The sequence below is a fragment of the Bombus pascuorum genome, chromosome 8 (genome assembly GCF_905332965.1).
Source record: "Bombus pascuorum chromosome 8, iyBomPasc1.1, whole genome shotgun sequence".
Taxonomy (NCBI): Eukaryota; Metazoa; Arthropoda; class Insecta; order Hymenoptera; family Apidae; genus Bombus; species Bombus pascuorum.
The window spans coordinates 14893064-14911157 of NC_083495.1; the positions used below are offsets into that span (position 1 = coordinate 14893064).

The 18094-nt window shown below is 36.6% G+C and overlaps 1 protein-coding gene across 2 annotated transcripts in view; it reads left to right on the top strand.

Annotated features, from left to right (window-relative positions):
• The window catches only part of LOC132909868 (uncharacterized), a 679960-nt gene that overhangs the window by 117938 nt on the left and 543928 nt on the right, over positions 1-18094 (top strand). For both annotated transcript variants that reach the window (XM_060965019.1, XM_060965020.1), the window contains exon 3: positions 1942-1992. In XM_060965019.1, coding sequence (XP_060821002.1) covers positions 1942-1992 — 51 coding nt within the window. The remainder of the gene's footprint in view (positions 1-1941; positions 1993-18094) is intronic.

Here is an 18094-nt window from a genome sequence, read left to right on the forward strand (position 1 = left end):
ATCAAAAGTCGGTAATACGTACTTTTCTACGACTGTCTTTGAACAAAAAGCACATTCAATTGATTCCCATTATAAATATTTAAAGAGTAAAGAGCATTCCGTGTATGTCCATAGAGGGGAGTGCCGTTATCGCGTTCCTTTATGGCGTTCAGAATGTTGTTTCCCCAGCAGCGAATAAATCCGACCGAGAAGGGTGGCCTGTCGCTCTATGTGCAATCTGTCTAGCATAGGAACAAACGATAAAACGATAAATTCAGGGAAACTGTCGAACCGTACAGCATCGTCGTGTCGGCCCGTCATTGCTGGAAATGCGTAAATCTTAATTGGCCAATCGAGGAGGAACGGAGGCGGCGCGGCGTTAACCAACAACCACGGAAAATTCGGACGAGTGAATTCGTACAGTTTCCATCTGATGACGAGACAACCTAAGCGCTACCAAAATCGAGTTAATTTTATTTTATTCCAATTCATACTATATGCTCGTTCAATTAGCGTATCCCCCTTGCACGATCATTTCCAAAATTATAATTAAATAAATATTTATGAAAATTCGTATCTTTATAGGCGCAATTAAATAAAGATTTGGTACATTTATCAAGTATCATATAAAGGTACTTCTTCCTTTGAGATGTTTCGTATTTGAGGTATACGCTTTGTATTTATTTATTCGAGATGTATAAATACATTACATTTAATTGAGATGTAGTTGCACCCTTATCTATATGTAAGTCACGATTGTTTAATGCTTGTTTGCTTGCAATCTGGAAGAAAACGCTGGGATTCATAGTTTTGCTTCAAAACAAAACTTGATGAAGAATGGTAGGTCCTGAAAAGCGTTTGCACGAAATCTAAAAATATTTGCGTACGATATTTGCGAAACAGGAGTCGTTTTTAGTAAAAAAAAAATAACATTTTTGCCCCTCCGTTTTACATCGCTCTAAAAAAATGTTGGACGTTCTGTTTTCTATCTATCGCGGAGAAAATGAATGCTTCGTTTACAGTTTTCACTGTGAAAGCGAGGGACATTTGTATGCATTGGAAATGTAAATCTGGTAGAATTTATAGAAAGAGGCATTACTGGAAAATATTACTATAACTCTGTCAATGTTACTGCTATACTCTGATTTCAATTGCAACCACTTTTCGGCGATAATATAATATAGATTATATTAAATCTGGTAAATTGAATTAAATATTTTGATCGTCAGATGCAAGAAGAGAACTTTTGCTCATTGCATATTATTTCATTGTTATATCTGTAATAATAGGTTAATAAGTCTCTTACCAACAAAGATATGTTGCATATTTTTGTCGCCATCAGAATTCTTTTCTTCTATAACAATACTCACGCGAAAACATTTATATATCACTATGTATCAAAAATTATTGTTATATAAAGATCTTCGTAGTAGAAGTTATAACTAATTTCAAGTAATATCGTTGGATTACCAACAACATCGGTGGATTATTAACAACGTGTTGGGCTAAGGTTATTGAATTTCAGAATATTTAATTTTATCTTTTCTTTTATAACAATCAAATAAACTATCGTAGTCATCTGTGATCCAGCAATATCAATCGAGGTTCAACGAACTCAAAAATCATTTTCTTCAAGGATAAATTGAAGATTTCAGGCAGATATTCCTGCTCTGCAAATTCTTCTGCAAATACATTCCTACTTTATACACTTCCCTTACAGGCAACCACCATAGTACCGCGCTCTATCCTATTCTATTATATTCAAGGTCGATTCCATTGATTTTGCAATTTTCCAAGCAACCTAGTTAAAAAATCGAGACCACTGCACGGCCAAAATAATTAAGGCACCGTGATAAACGCTTCGAATATTAATAGAATTTACGGGCTAGTTCGGCATAATTAATGTTGCGGAACATATTAATTGCTTTCGACTGACCATGGCGTTCTCAATTATTGTTGCAGAGCAACAGAAGCCAACCAGCCATCGGACTAAAGCAGACGCCGAAGGCGCGGGTAAGTTTTTAAGTTTTCTCATTGCAAACAAAGAATGTGTTTACCACCTTTGATCGTGTTGCATTTTACCACGTGCAAGTCACATTCAAATAGGACTGTTCGTGGCAACGATCTCGGTACAAACTAGTTAGCCGAAGCTCGTTAGAAATCCGATCGATGCCTACAGACCGAGTTCGCCGTACTTCTGGCTAAACAACTTTCCCAGCCCCTTCTTCCATGGGCCTCCTTCTGCTTCTTCGGCATCCTCGAGAGAACTTGAAATAGACGAATCAACCCCTTTTCTCTATCTCTCCCTTCTGTTCAAACTATACGCGTGTATATCTTCACGGAGCAGCGAACCACGAAATCGGCCGGGAGGGAACGGGACACGTATAATTTTACGACTTTAGTTTTCGGCGATCCTCGGGCGCTTCAACTCAACCATGCGAAAGAGTGTCGGAAGGAAAACGACGGCATCGTCGTGATGTTCGTTTCTAATTTACGAGCGTAGAATCGCGTGTCGTGAATCGAGATCCGGGTTGTACGTATTACTTTGCCAGAGTTTATCTCTTCATGGAGTTGCCCTGCTTTTGGATGTACCCCACAGCATGTATATAAATGATTTTTGTTTCAATTGTTTAATGGAAACTGTTAAACGTCACAGCAGGAATGTAGAAATGAATACAAATCTCTCTCCGTGCCATATATGTCAATATCGTAACATAAATGGAAGTTCTATATCCATCAGCTGTCCAAACAACAAAATATCGTAACAAATTTAACGAAAATTAATGTTTATAATTTGTAACGTTCGTTAAGTTGTAAAAGACGATCCGCGTGGAAACGTCTAGTTTCTCCTTTTAATGATCGACGTGGTATACCTGTTTCGTGAATGTTATACGATCGTTCGTAGACGTAAAATTACGTAGAATTCCGGCTCGTGTTAGATACAACTGGCAAGAAGACGCGTACGAACGAACAAAGCCACTAAATGACGTACTCTAACCCGACGACACGAGAACTCGGCTTTAATCCCCACTGGGCCTACTTATTTCACCAGACAGATAGAGACAGAGTGGAACAAAGAGGCAGAGGTTGGATATCAATGTCTGCGGGTGGAAAAATCACCGGAAAAGTAAGCGAGACGGAAACAACCGATAGCTATTCGTTACAAACGCCTTCGTGTACACGCGAGACGTTAATATAAGTTATTAATTTTGTGCTTGATCGATGATTCAGGTCGTGGAACGGCGAGAGGAAATATGTTCTTCGAACAAGGGATCATTAATTATAGGGAGAATTTTACATGAACTTTTCCCTTCCCCGAGCAACATATTTTTTAAACCATAAATAGATTTTTCTCTGAAGGGAAATTATTAAGTAGTTTCGTTTCATTCTGTTTCGAATAGAATAATCTTGCTTTTCATTGGGTTACAATCTCTGATGGTACACGTTTGATATAGTGGACGAAGTATTTTTTGTTTTCCATTTTTCACTTGTCCCATTTTTTAAATCTTTTGTTTTTTGGCTTTGCCATAACCGTCAAAAGCTTTATCATATGATATTGTAAAGCGAAACAGTATCGATCATCCTTGTATAACCTGAATTCCAATAACTATTTGACGAACGTATCGTTGTAAATTATTACTTTGAAAAATCGATAATTCCAAGGATTGAATATTTCGAGCACGTATTGCATTCTTTATATGTATGATTTATATATATGTATATACGTATTGCCACTCTGTAATGCGAACGAAACTCAGAAAAAATTGGTGTTCTATAACGGCAAGAACGACGCTGCAACTAGATTGCTTCGTTTTGCGTCCAAGAAGCATAAATTCCAATTCGATGACAAAATTGCTAGGATGGTACATATTTGGCGCGCCAAGCAAAAATCGATGGAACTTTCAAGACTAACACACTCAACCTTCCAATGGAATCATTTCCCACGCTGAAATATTTCCCTTGCGTTTAACTTAAACGGCTGCCAAATTGCTTTCGAATATCTTCTATCTTGTAAAATATTCTCTGCGTATGTTTTAAGACTAAACGTGGGCGGTAACAGTTTGAATATACAGAAAATAAAAATCAGTGCCAAAATCGTAATAAGAAAGTTTTGTATGGGAATTGTACAAATCTAGCAATAGGTATCCAGAAATAGCTATTAACCCCTTAGTTCAAATCTACCTCTTTACTGTTAGTGTCAAAAAAACGCAAAAAGAATTCTGCGACATTTATCAATAGCTTCACTAAATTATACAGACACGTATGTTTTCGTTACATCAAATGTTTTCAACTTTTCGATAAAAATACAAATGTTGTTCCCTACATAAATAATTTTTCTTCCCCAAGCGATGAGACATTAACAGAATAATACATTTCGATTTCATACAATGCGTAGTTTGATAATGAAAAATTGAAAAGGGAGGATATATTGAGCTCGATATATCGCTGAAATCATTTGTATTAAAAATTACTACAGTAATATGGTTATTGCCAAAAAAGAAATCAGAACCATATGGGTCATCGTTAACATGCCATAAAAGCTTTAAATAAAATGAAATTACGAATGATCTCCTCAATTTCAGAAATCCGACAAGTTCATCGCCCTTTAATTAACATAGTGATTGATATCACCGTAACACCTCGCTCCCGAACTTTAATCTCACGCGATATAATCGATCATTGATCGTATATCATCCGGTTCGTTGTAAATCATTTGTCAATACAGGAATTAATCGAATACGACGTTCGTTTTTCAGCTATTAAAATTTGCGAACTTTGCGTGACGTTTCTCGATCGTTGCTTCGTTCGAACTGTTTCCGTAGTCCTGGTGCAAATGAAAGCCAGTGGAACCGGAAGGGGAACGCGAACGGGAACGTCTGCGAAACGACGTGAAATCGCGCGGTTCAATTTCGTGAGATTGCTTGCCGAGGCGACTGGTCGAGAGGACCATCCTCGTGGAAAAGAACTTCTTGGAGGCACGAGGGCGCTCGTATTTTTTCCTCCCCTTCTCCCACCCTCTCTCTGTGAAAAGGAAATGCGACCTTCCTCCCTAGCAAAAAGGAAATGCGCAGCCAATTCTACGACAGTCTGTCAGATGCAATCTGGGCCGTCTACTCGTATCCTGCCATGCATTTACCTTTAATATGCCATTCTTTCGAATTCCACGCTTCTCTGGGATTGCTTCAAATCTAATGTGTGACACATTTATGGAAGTACATATACTAATAGATACAGTGGATTGTATAAGTTTTTTTCTCAGTGCTACAGAATTGTTCTTTTTTTTTTTTTTTTTTTTTTCTTTTATTAGTATGATAGATAATTTCGCTGTTTACTTGTTTGAAGCTAGAATAAGAGTTAAAGAATGCCTTTCTTCGTAGCTAGTTTTAACGATAGGTGTTTCGTTGTACTTTTTGATGTTACTGTACTTGTATATTGGAACCTGAATATGTTATATTGAAATATTTTGTATATGACTTACTTTGGAACAATTCTTTCATTTCTGGAATACTAAATTTAAAAAAATTTTTCATCTTTTACGAAATTTTTCTGCAACCTCGAAATATAAACTTTATATTTGTTAAAGCGTAATTTTCTTTCTCTCTTTTTCTTTGTAATTATACCTTCTAATGAGATCCCAAATAATATAAGAATATTATTTCTGCGTAGAAAGTTTAAAACACTCGACACTGAAATATGTGTATTTCATAATATGCCGTAGAACTTTCGTCTTTATACTTCGTTCCATTTTGCCATCTCTGAAGCAGACCAACGAACGTGGAACCGTCTGTGAATGATAACTACTGTGATCTCTATTAATTTTAACTACTCGATGAGGTGAGATTGTGGCCCGAAGGCAGCACTAACCTTCGTCAAAATGCACATAATACGAGGAGTGCACATCTATGCTCTCTCTATCATATTTAACCATACAGATTTCTAATACCTATTTATATGCTAATAACCCTTATCGAGTGCCTTTTACAGCCAAAACTCCTATCTTGCCATTTTCATTTATTGTTTATATTGCAATTTCATGAAAACGATTGAAATTTTATATTCATACAAAGATTCAATTTTTAATAGAAAAATTATTGTACATGCATTAAGATATTTGGAAAACAGTACACGATAAAATATGTATGTATATTAAGTTTTTGAAGATTCTATGATGTTTGAGGTTGGACATATTATAAATTGAAGACTGTCAACGAACAGTTATAACAGAGCAATTTGCTATTATTTTCTTTGAAAATAATTTTGAATACGTCACATATTGACCCGAATATTGCTTTTATTCCATCGATGAGAAATCTTGAATATGAAAAATATTTACCAATGAAAATTCGCGTAGGGCTTTAAAAACATTTTCGCATTCAAATACCGCTATAAACTGATTTAAGTTTGGTAAAATTTCAGGTAGCTTTTATTACGTTTTATCATATGGGTACGAAAGCAGATAAAAGAGACTTAAAATAAACGCAAAATTGATCCGTTTGATGAAATTATTATATCCAACGTGCTCATTGAAATTCTGTTTGCTGTTCGATACAGAGTAATTTATATACCTCGCGTAACAACGTTAAAACTTTACGATCTATAATTAAGCTATATTTTTCCCGCTTTCTCGAAACGTTTTTAAAATCATTTCACGAGCTACGTTCGTTAATTATGCGTTTTATCTTCAAATTTAAATTCACCTGCACATTCGAAAAATGTACTTTAAAGTAAAAGTTATACAAAAGTTAAAAAATTTAAAGTTTAATTTAATTTGAATTTAATTAAAATTACATATTTCGACTAGCAAGAATATAATATTGTATAATAACTTGTACCTCTTTGCCATAACGTGACTATACTTTGCTAACAAGTATCAATCACCGACTAATTTCACTGCACGTGCATTTGAACATTTCGAACGATGGATGATCGATAACCAACCACGTTTCGGTCATTTAACCCCTTAACTTTCCTTTGCTTAATCGTAGCTGTTTCATTCCTTGCCAGCTCTCTAATCAATTTGCGATCATGCTAACTCGAAAGTGATTTATTACACGATTTTAACGCATTTAGCAGTCCATTCATCAGATTGAAAGATTCTTTGAATCATTTGCTACTTTACAGCTATCACTCTTAATAACTTCACTATAAATGTCTACACAGGTTTACATTTTTATTTACTATAATCTGAAGGAATATTTGTTTCATTTATTAATTATTATAGCCAGAATTTTATTCCGGATATCTTATATAATTTCGCATGATATGTATTAAATTACAATACATTAAATGTCGTGTCAACTTTTTAAATTTTCTTTCTTGAACAAATATTTTTGTCCTTACAGTCCATTTCATGTATCATTTCAAAATATAATTATTTCACCCGCGTATAATTTTGATCTTCTTCATTTCTAACTATATGATATATTTTTTTAACATATGGTGAGGTATAAATCGATATTTCCATAAATATCTGCCTACTGATTATACCAAACAAGAAAATGGAAACTCCACAGATAACAAATTGCTTTTGAAAAGCAATTCGTTGTTTTTTCCAACAACAGTTCACAATGTATACATGATTTTATTCAGGCCACGCTACCGTTATCTTCTCGATAGTATTTCGCGCTTTCCTACAGCATTACGATACTAGACAACACATTGTACGTGGGTGTATTCACAAAATGCAGATCAACTGCACTGTAAACCGTCGGTCAAAATATATTCCCGCAAGTACGCGAGTGCACGCGAGGGCAAAGAAGAAAAAAGAACAGGAGAAAGATAAAAAAAGAAAACCCTGTAATACGGACAATATTTGATCAATGTTTAACTAAATAATTAAAGGTACCTGATAAATGAAAACCGCGTACAATGAAAAATTAGCGATAATTCCGCCGTCAATCAACAAGCTTTTCGAAATCGAATCGATAAGCATACCGAACATAATTTGATTTCTTTCTTTCGCCAGCTAAAACGTGCGCTTATTGTGGCGCAGTAATGATCGAACGGTTTTCAACGAACGATATTCGAAAATGAAAAAATATCGAAGTAACAAAGAGCGCAAATTACGCTGGCAATTTTTGTTGTTGTTGAACATTTTTGTCTGCCAATTAGTGCCCACGAATTTTCTGCCAACGTTTCAAAATATTTTTCCAGTGGCGATAATTCGCTGGGTATTTTCCGAGAAAAAGAGGAGAAAAATAGCTATCACGGGCGATTTTCACGCTGAAATCGCGTGTATTACTATAATGCTTAAATAAACAACACGAGAGACTGTCGAAAAATGAACACGCAAGCGGAGACCGCGTAATCTACAAATATCGAATTCAAATTTGACTGCCAGTGAATTATTCATGAAGCTCGAAACATTTTCGCTACGTATCCTGAACGCTGTCAGCGACCCCATCATAAGTTATTTCCGCCGCCCCTGAAACTCGCGATATTTTTACAAAATTTCCTATTCTCAAAAAAAGAAAAGCAAAATACAGGTTATTATGAAATTCTCGATTTTCATTCCGGTGTTACGAGTGATTTGTTATAGAACTTTGATAATTTATTGGATTTTTCTGGGAAACGATACAAGTATAGATATAAGTATATTATAAAAATAAAAGTTTAAATTCTCCATTTGCAAATTAACTATGTGACTTCGTAAATGTTAATTTGCTCTCTCTCTCTCTTTCTCTCTTTATCTTCTTCTCTATCGATTGGAAAATTGCATAAAACGGTTAAAAGACAAGGAGGAAATTGCGAAGCAGAATTATATAATACATCTTAATGCAATCTAAAAGGATTTGAAATATTTGATTGTTAAATATGTGCAATATTGCGGCAGAACTTTCTGAACTCATCACCCTCGTTATACCTATCGTCGCCTTATTTCCTTTAGCAACACGATGATTTCCTACGGACAGGTTTCCCAGTTCCACGAAACTATCTCATTTTCTCTAACATTCGTCGTATCTCCTAAATGGATTCAACTCGTTACGTTGAAGACTCTCTGACCGGAAACGAGGTGACAAAAGAAGATTTCAATTTCGCTGTTCCCAGCAAGCGCTCCCGAATTCTCCAACATTGCGAAACAAAGGTCATTTCACTTGCTTCTCCACGCGTTCCCTCGTTTTGTTTCTGTCTCGCCTAGACACGTGGATTCTCGACTTTTGAATCAGAGAACACGGCTATTGTCTTTTGGAAGGGCCACGTGCGACTTTCTCTTTTCACACCCTGTCCTAAACTGAATTTCCCTTTTATTGTTGGTTAAATGGTCAGTTATGGGACCAGTTTCATGGAAGATACGACGCGCTTGTATCTTGCTGCTTATATCGTGCATAGCCTGCAGAAAGTGTCTGAAATTATGCTTGTTTGCGAAGATCCTAGAGGTGTTGTAGCAAGGAAACTGCTCCGCTGTCGGGTAATTTCGAAACTTATCAACCCCTGCTGCACTTTCAGCCAGCGTTTATTGGATGAATCAACCTCAATCTCGAAGTTTAACATGCCTAAGCGAATGATTAGTTTATTTTTTCCGGTTTAAGCAGAAGCGATTGATATAAGCTAAAAACATTGAAGTGTAACAAAGAATCTCAAATTAAAGAAGAAATAAATTCTGGATATAGCGATAATAGAAATATTTTGATACCGGTAGTCAATAAAAATTTCAAATTACGCGTCTAATATGATTTCTTCGCCAATATGAGTTATTTTATTCTTATTTCGTATATAAACTATCTAAGATACAAACCACCTAAACTTCACATTTGCTAGAAACTTCCACCATTATTCTTTTTCTCCCCTGTATCTACTGTCTAACCCACAAACTACGAACATTTCTCATAAATCAGCATATCACTTCCTCAAGAATCTTCCCAGCGGAAAGTGTCTGATATTCTCGCATGTCCCACCAAAAGGCACTTTACATAAAAACAAAAAGATATTCTCTGAAACTCGTATATACCATCCTCGTTTCCTCAAAGCTACCAAAAAGCCACTCTTATCTCCTCAATCTTCGTCACACGAGATACCATCAAACTTTCAGTGCGTCACGTTTCATTCGTTCCTTGACGGAGCTATAATACGGTATCCTGCATAAAATCTTCATCCCATTATCGCACGAGAACAGCATTTCACTGCAGACTTGTCTCTGTCGTATCAAAATTACAATCCGATCGTTCGTACGTATTAAAACTTGAACTATGTAATTTGTGGACGATTGCTGTTTCTTAGGAGACAGTATTTATCTTATTTTGTCATCCGATGTGCCGATATTTACACAATACGCGATTCAATTGTTATTTATCTGATTCAAAAAAGAGTTTTAGTCTCTCGCATCTTTTTCGTGTCTAACGTCTAAAATAATATCATTACGACGCGATTAAATTGATCTTTAAACAGAAATATGCAATAGCAAGGTATTGTTTTATAGTTGACAAACCTTGTAGAACTATTTTGTTATTTGACAAGTTTTGTATCTTCAAATTGTTCGATTTTTTTATTATAAGACAAATTGAGAAAGATCTTCTAAACTGATAGAAAAACATTTATACGTATACAATACACGCATAGAAATTTTCCAATTGTTCAAGTATTGTCACGAGCCATTGGATATAAGTCGTCAATCGGTCGTTTAGTTAAACTTAACCTGACCATATTTCGCCGTACGTCTCTCCTCGGTGTAATGAATTGGTCTGTTGCTAATTACAATTACAAATAGCCGTACGACCTTCCCACTACGGCATCTACAGCCTTCCACTGTTCGCCTTTCATCCCCTTACGAAACTATACCTCACGTATTTCCGTCTTTATCCTCTAGGATGCGACGCCGACTTCCTATTCGCTGTATACCTAGCCCTTTACACGTATATACATCGGGCTGCACTCATAGATATGCAAATCCTTGGTAACGGAGGCTACAAGCCGCCCTGGCTTCCGAACTAAACGAGTATCTAGCTGAATCTCGAAATTACGCGTCTATTGGTTCTGTGGCGCGCGATTAATGCAATGACGTCGATGTAGCTAACATTTAACGTAATAACTGTGTATGATTTATGGTTGACAGGAGATTCGAGAGTTTATAGTGGTGAAAAATACAGATTTATATTGGGAAAGGATGATGGTTCAGTTTGAGCCATGTGTTTGAATTTGTTAAGCAACGATGGTTGATGAATTGGATGATCCGACTCAAATGTTTTAGAATTGGATTTATTACAAATTCGGTTGTTCTTATAATTAGGATGTGTAATCTGAGATTTATTTTTCTTGAAAATTCTGAGTGCTAAGAAGGTTATTCGATTTCAGGCTATTGTAGAAAATTATGTTAAGAGATAGGTATTAATAATTGTAAATTAATAGTATACGAAAGTAACAGAAACATTCTTTGATCAAAGTAGAAATCAACGATGATCCAATATTCATAACTGTAATTAAATAATTAAACAGAACCAAATAGAAGCAACTAAAATTCTCAAATTTTTCAACGCTATTATCCATGACAGAAATTTTATTCGATTAAACTTCGATTGGATTTTCGAAGCTTTCAAAATTTAATAATTTTATCGATAACAAAGTTAAAGCTGTTAACTGTTACAATTATTTTTATAGTACTCGTATACGGCTATTAATTTCATATATCCAATCATCGATCGATAATATCAGAAAATTTAATTTCTTATCAGAATATTTCAAATCTCCCGACGATCAAGCTGTCTCATCTCGTACATTTCAAAAATATAGAGCACGAATCGATCTGTTAATGCGTGGAATATAAATCAAAGCGCAGATAAACAGAGCACTCGGTGGAACGAATGGCGGTTTGTGAAAGGTACAATTCCATAAATCCTGCCGGTTCTACGGCTCTACGCTGCTTTCTGCTCGTAAACTTGGAAACGAGAAAAAGTGCGTCCTCTAAAATTTCACTAGAACCGAAGCATCGGTCAGGGAATATCTGACCAATTTTTCGGACACACGTCGTTCGACTGGAATAATATTTCTAGTCGAATCGATTTATCGTGAAAAAGAGAAACGCAAGAGAAAAAATGTTCCATCATTCTCAGAGGGCTGGTTCTCTCTGTACGTGATTACGGCCTAGTTCGTTTTGCCCCGATCATTTCAGTATGTTCAACCAACCTCTCGATCCTCCAACCTCTAACCTTCTCTCTCTCTCTCTCTCTTTCCCTCTCTATTTTCTGTAGATTTCCATTTCGAGTATGAACTGAAGTTGCAAGTCCACCATAAAACTCGATCGACAACATCGTGCCCTCTCTCTGGTACGAAACTGACTTTCCGGAAACGTATCGCCTTTTTCCACCATTCGAAGCTTCTTTTCCCTTGAATTTCCGATTTCTCCTAGTAGGTACCAGTCGACGACGGTAGGGTGAGCTTCGATTCGAGGGCGAAGGTGCCGGAAGCGACGAGCGGAACGAAACCAGCAGAGAGGGTGACGAAGAGCAGAGGGCCTGTTGCTCGGCCTTTGTTTTCTACGAACAAATAAACGCGACCCTCCGCTCGATACCGTCGCCGTCAATCGACATTTCGCTAGTTTTCAACCATCCCCGGTGGTACCACCCCCGCTGACGTTCGGCGCCACCCCCTTCAAACCCCGCGACTCACCGCGGTTCTGTGGCTCGAGCCAACGTTCGTTCTTCGTGCCAAGTCTCATCGTCTGCTTCCGGGAAAACGGGCCATGGAAAAGAGATTCCAATTTTCCCATATTTCGCCGTGCTCTTTCCTCCGGACTAATGAAAACTCGTGGCCTTATTTGATGATAAATGCCGTAACGGTTTATAAGGGTGTGTGTGTGCGCGCTTAGCCGACTTCCCATCGATGAATTCGAATCGACGGAGCACACTCGTTGGCGGTGAACGACTCGTAGTTGAAATGTTATGAAGGTGCAGGGAGAATATGAATGCTGACTATATGCACAGAGGATTCTACGTGGATTTTTATTAAAACATAACCCGGATCAATTGAAGAGAAATCGTCGTTACGTTTCATGACTCTTTGTCGCTCGCGAATGGTAATCATTCGATGTTTGCCACGAGGAAATGGTATATTTATCGCGATACAAGGATATCGAGGATCGTTGAAAGGCTTGGATAGGCGATAAAGGAATGATTTATACGAGTGTGAAAGGATTGTTCGACGCTTTTACGTGAAATTTGATTCTGCGATCTCAACGATAGCAATCCTGTTTCGAAATGCTATTGAGTAGTTTCTTAATATATTGTACCTATTGCGTATATTCTATTATTCTCTTTTGTATATTTTAGAAAGCCAACACCCATTTATACTATACTTCCTTAATGCATTCTAGATGCCCTCATACATATTCTATAACGCTTAAACGAGAACTCTGCTTATTACAGAATTTTCAATTACGGATCAGAAGAAATTATAAACGAGTAATATCAGAAAAGGAATACATTAAAGTTCGTTTCCATATAACAACTTGCGGAAATGTTTGCTCGACTCACATGTCAAGACCACTAGCGTACACAGATGATCCAATATTCCGTGTACGAGAACTTTATATAGTATTTTTCACAGTGGTGGAATAAGTGATACAGATCTCGATTCGAAAGCTGGGTGAACAAAATTCTCAAATAATGAAATTTTTAATAACTCCGTTTATCTAAACCCAGGTAAAAGCAAGCAATTTATAGAACTTCTTCCCATTATCCATGTCTCGTTCGAGTATTGCAAGTTCACACACGAAAGAATGAATTGTATTCACTGAAGTTTAGTTGACTACAACAACTAATTAAAAGATCATGGAAATACATGAAGTTGCATATTGATAATATCGAAAATCTTATCAAAAATGTCTACGCAGTTCCGTCGTACACTGCACAAACCATTCTTCATAAAGTCGAATAAAATAAAAATATTCTTATTCGCTCAAAACCTCCTGTCAGACTTCGACGACTGGAAATTATAAATAGAGTCGTGAAAAAAGTACCAAAGAGGTCCTTTTAAAAAGACGCCAGCAAAGGACCAATCTTTCTCTCAATTTTCTCACGAGATCGAGGTCGGGATAACTCTTATTCTAATAAATCCCTTTAAAATGCAAAATGCCACTCTCAGTCTGGCTCGGTGATCGTCCAGAGAAGCTGGCGAACGCACGAAGGGGATTAAATATTTTTCTCTGAGCGAAAGATCCGGTGGCTTTTTGTTCGCGAACCATGTGCCGGTCGTGACCCACGAGGCATTTTCTGGTTTTCAACATCGTGCCTTTTGTTTTGCCCGTCTTCAGCTCCAACCAAACGTCTTCGTTCTTGCCTTTTGTACCTCTTTCTCTGTCTCTCTTCCTCTCTTCTCTGTTTCTTATCCCTTCATTCGACTCTGCGCCTTCTTTTGCTCACCGTCTGGCATCTTTACCTCGTTGCAACTTCTCGCGGCACTTTTTCCCATTTCGACAACGGGAAAAATCAGACAGAAAACGGCACAAGAAAGCTCGCGCACGATGCTGTCAATCTAGGTATGCTTTCTTCCGGCTAGCTTTCAGAGACAGCAAATGCCGGCGATACCGACTTCCGTTTAACCGATAACCAACACCAAAACCTTCTCATCGTCGACGTAGCTTGTCACCTTTCGGTCTTGATTCATCACCTTTTTTGCCTGTGAATCGATGTCAAACGACTATGGCGTCTATGGCGCCTGCTGTGTATACCCGAGTTTTTTTTACCAAGCACTTGTATCTTCGGACTCGTCTACAGCTCGTCGTTTTGATGAATGATGTTAGCTTCAGCAGGTATAGAGGAATATGGTTGTGTCAAAGAAGCTTTTAAAAACGTGAAATTAATTTTAGATCCTACAGTAGATACGGAGCAGACGATACGTCTTGGAATAAATTTCCAGTTAAATTGTTATTTGATGTGATATGCGAATTGTAGTTCTAGATAATGATATAAAGCTTTGAAATTATAATTAATCCGTGTAAAATTCAATAACACACTAATTTTCATTTCTTTCAAAAATATAAATTTCCTGCATAATTGCCAGCATTATGGTAATAATATTAGGATGGCATTTATAATTGGGCGATATATAATCCGATGTCACGAATTGCATTACCAATCACCTTCCATCGGTCAATTGCTACTCTCCATTATTCGAATTGGAATTTCTCTACTGAAATGAGCAATATCTGGTTCGTGATTCGTATTTCAAATGCAGTACAGCGCTCAGGATGGATGGTAAAAGGTAATGAAAATATAGTTTACGTTTACTTAATTCTGCACGATTTATAGCTCCACTTTAATAGGTCACTGGTAATCGAAGTATTGAGTAACTCGATTGATATTGATCAGTTTTGAATTCCACTCGTAAGAGATGAAAAGCTTCCGGCACGCGAAAGACCCGTTGTAACAGATTTGAAAATAATCAGTGGATTTCCGTCTGTTATATACTTTTCACGCAACTCAACAAATTTCTATCGATTTATAAACTATAACTTTACTTTTTCGCTTCAAATAATTATGTTCCAGGAATTAAAGCACAGTGATTTATACGTTTTTACATCAAATGACGTAAAGTTGTCCAAAACAACTTCTAAAGGAATTTTTCTTCTTTAAGTGATTATGAATAAGATAAATTTAAATGATCATTCCTCGTAAATTGAAGTTGTAGCAATTTATAAGTTAAAAGGGCATCTTAGTGAAATGAATTATACATACTTTGTTTTATCACGGATCACGTTACGGAATCTCGCCAACAGTGATTGTTCGTCCAAATTTGCATTCTAACGAATAGAAATAAAGAAATGGAAACTACGTAAATATCTGTTTCACCTGAATGTCATAATGAATACTTTAGTTTGAATAATTTGTACATTTTATATACAATACCATGTATTTACATTTTGTGCATCTTTGTTCCTTTCAATTTTCCATAAATGCACGAACATCCTCGGTGTACTCGTCGAATTTGTTAGACGAATCTCAACGCATTTCGAACCGAATGCTTCTAGTTTCATCTTCGATTCTCCGATAGAAAACACGAATACAACCGAAACGCGCAACGTCGTCCCGACGGACAGAAATTGCGTTTCGTACGAGCAATTTACACGCGGACGAGAACTATAAAACATTCGGCTGCTATAGCTGAATTGTTTCACGTGCAGCCTCGTGGACGTCAACTGATAGACGGGCAACGCCAGGGAGGTCTGGGAAGAGCGAAAGGAAGAACGATCTTAGAGCCATTTCTGGAAATGAAGCAGTGGGGAAGAAAAATGGACGGTCACGTTTAATGCAATCTTGCTGTTTCGATTCCGTCTGTGAGCTTAGTTTGATATCGTGTAGATACACGATTTACGACTTCCTTGCATGTATCTTTTATTTGCTTTCTGGTTCAGGACTCTTTATCAAAGTTGACATCGGTATCCGTAAATATTGTAGCAAGCTTTCTCTCGGATAAACGTGGTGGATGAAATGTTAATAATAGAAATGTTACGATCGACGCGAGAACAATATAATAATACCAGAAGTGGTTTACGTATATTATGCATGAAAAATTGGAGACACCCTGTATATACCCCCCGCGTTTAATTAACTCCGTGTCAAACTCTTTGTTAGACTCAAACACTAAGTTTTAAGACCTTAGGTAATCATGTACTCTTTTACTGATACTATGATCACAAACTACTCTGTTCAAACACTCCTCCACTGCACCTGTAACACCCTAAACAACGTAATCTTCATTTCCATATTGCTGTATACCCTTTATCATATTCTAACGCAATTAGCAACAAGCTAAACTTTATGTTTGTTTAAGAACTTGGCTCAAGATCAAGAGTTAATAGATAATTTTTTCCTGAACAAACACGTAGTAAAAATAAATAAGAAAAATTACAGTAATAATTGAAGATTTGCTTTTTTACTTGTTTTACGTTTTCAAGTAACGGAGCTTCCAAGGAATAAAGTTAACGCAGTTTCTGTCAACTTGGCGCTGACGCATTTAATGCGAACAATTATTGTAAAAGGGTTCGAAATTTTTGACGACAAGTACAATTGAAAATAGCAGAAAGCGTGCATTTAAAATGCACTTTGTTCCAACCTAGTATCTCAATTGGCTCCCAAGATACAAGCCTCAAAGTCTTTGCACTTAAAACGCGCGGATGATGAATGAGAGTTGAAAAGCCGGGAAGCGCCATGACCTATATTTTTTCTACAAGTGCGTACGTAGCTGTTGGTAATAGTAAAATGCGCTGGCTCGACGTCTGTCACTGACCAGCTCACATGGCTCGAGCTTGAGGTAAATCCGCGTGTACGTACAAACGGGAAAGAAACAACGAAACGTTAAAAAATAGAGTGAAAGAACGCTTTAAAGTACGATAAAAGCAGACTTAAGGTTTGAAGACTTTGAAATGGTAATCACACGGTTAATGTAATATTTCGCGATTATATGAATAAAAAAGCTATTCGCGAAGAGTACGGTAAATACGTTTCGAATGTGAAAAACCAAGTATGATTTCGATTATTTAATAGACCATTAATCAATTCGTATTAACTTTCGTGAAAAAGAATTTATCAAAATCTTAACTATAGTTTCTCTGTAGAAGACTACAGAAACTAACCCTTTAAAAAGGAGATTAATCCGTCTGAGTTCACTGTATAGAATAATACTTGTTTCGTGTTCTCTGAAAGTGAATACTAAATAGTATAATGTGGTGCTAGCTCTCAGGAACACTATATAAAAATGTAAATAAGAAATATATAAAGACAAAAATTCATCGGATGCACGCGATGGAGTCCTTCTCTTGTTCTCGTGTTAATTTAAATCGTTACATTTTTGAATAGTGGAATTTATAGATCTAATGGATCATCGCAAGCTAACAATTTTTTATAGGTTCTGTATAAGCGAGGTAAACGACAGAAACAAAAATAATGCGAGTTATTCGAATTTCATATTTTCTAGAACCGTTGTCAGTACCATCATATACGTTTATGCCTGAATAATTCTAAAAAGTCTACAAAATATATATCGTAGAATGTATCTTACTTGCGCAGTTCTCGAGGACTATCTGTCTAGAATGAAAACTGTGATAAAGAGGTTACGATTGAAGGATTAAGCAAAACCCTCGGTGTATTTTACAATTTCTATGTTATCTTGGGTTCTAAAGTACTGC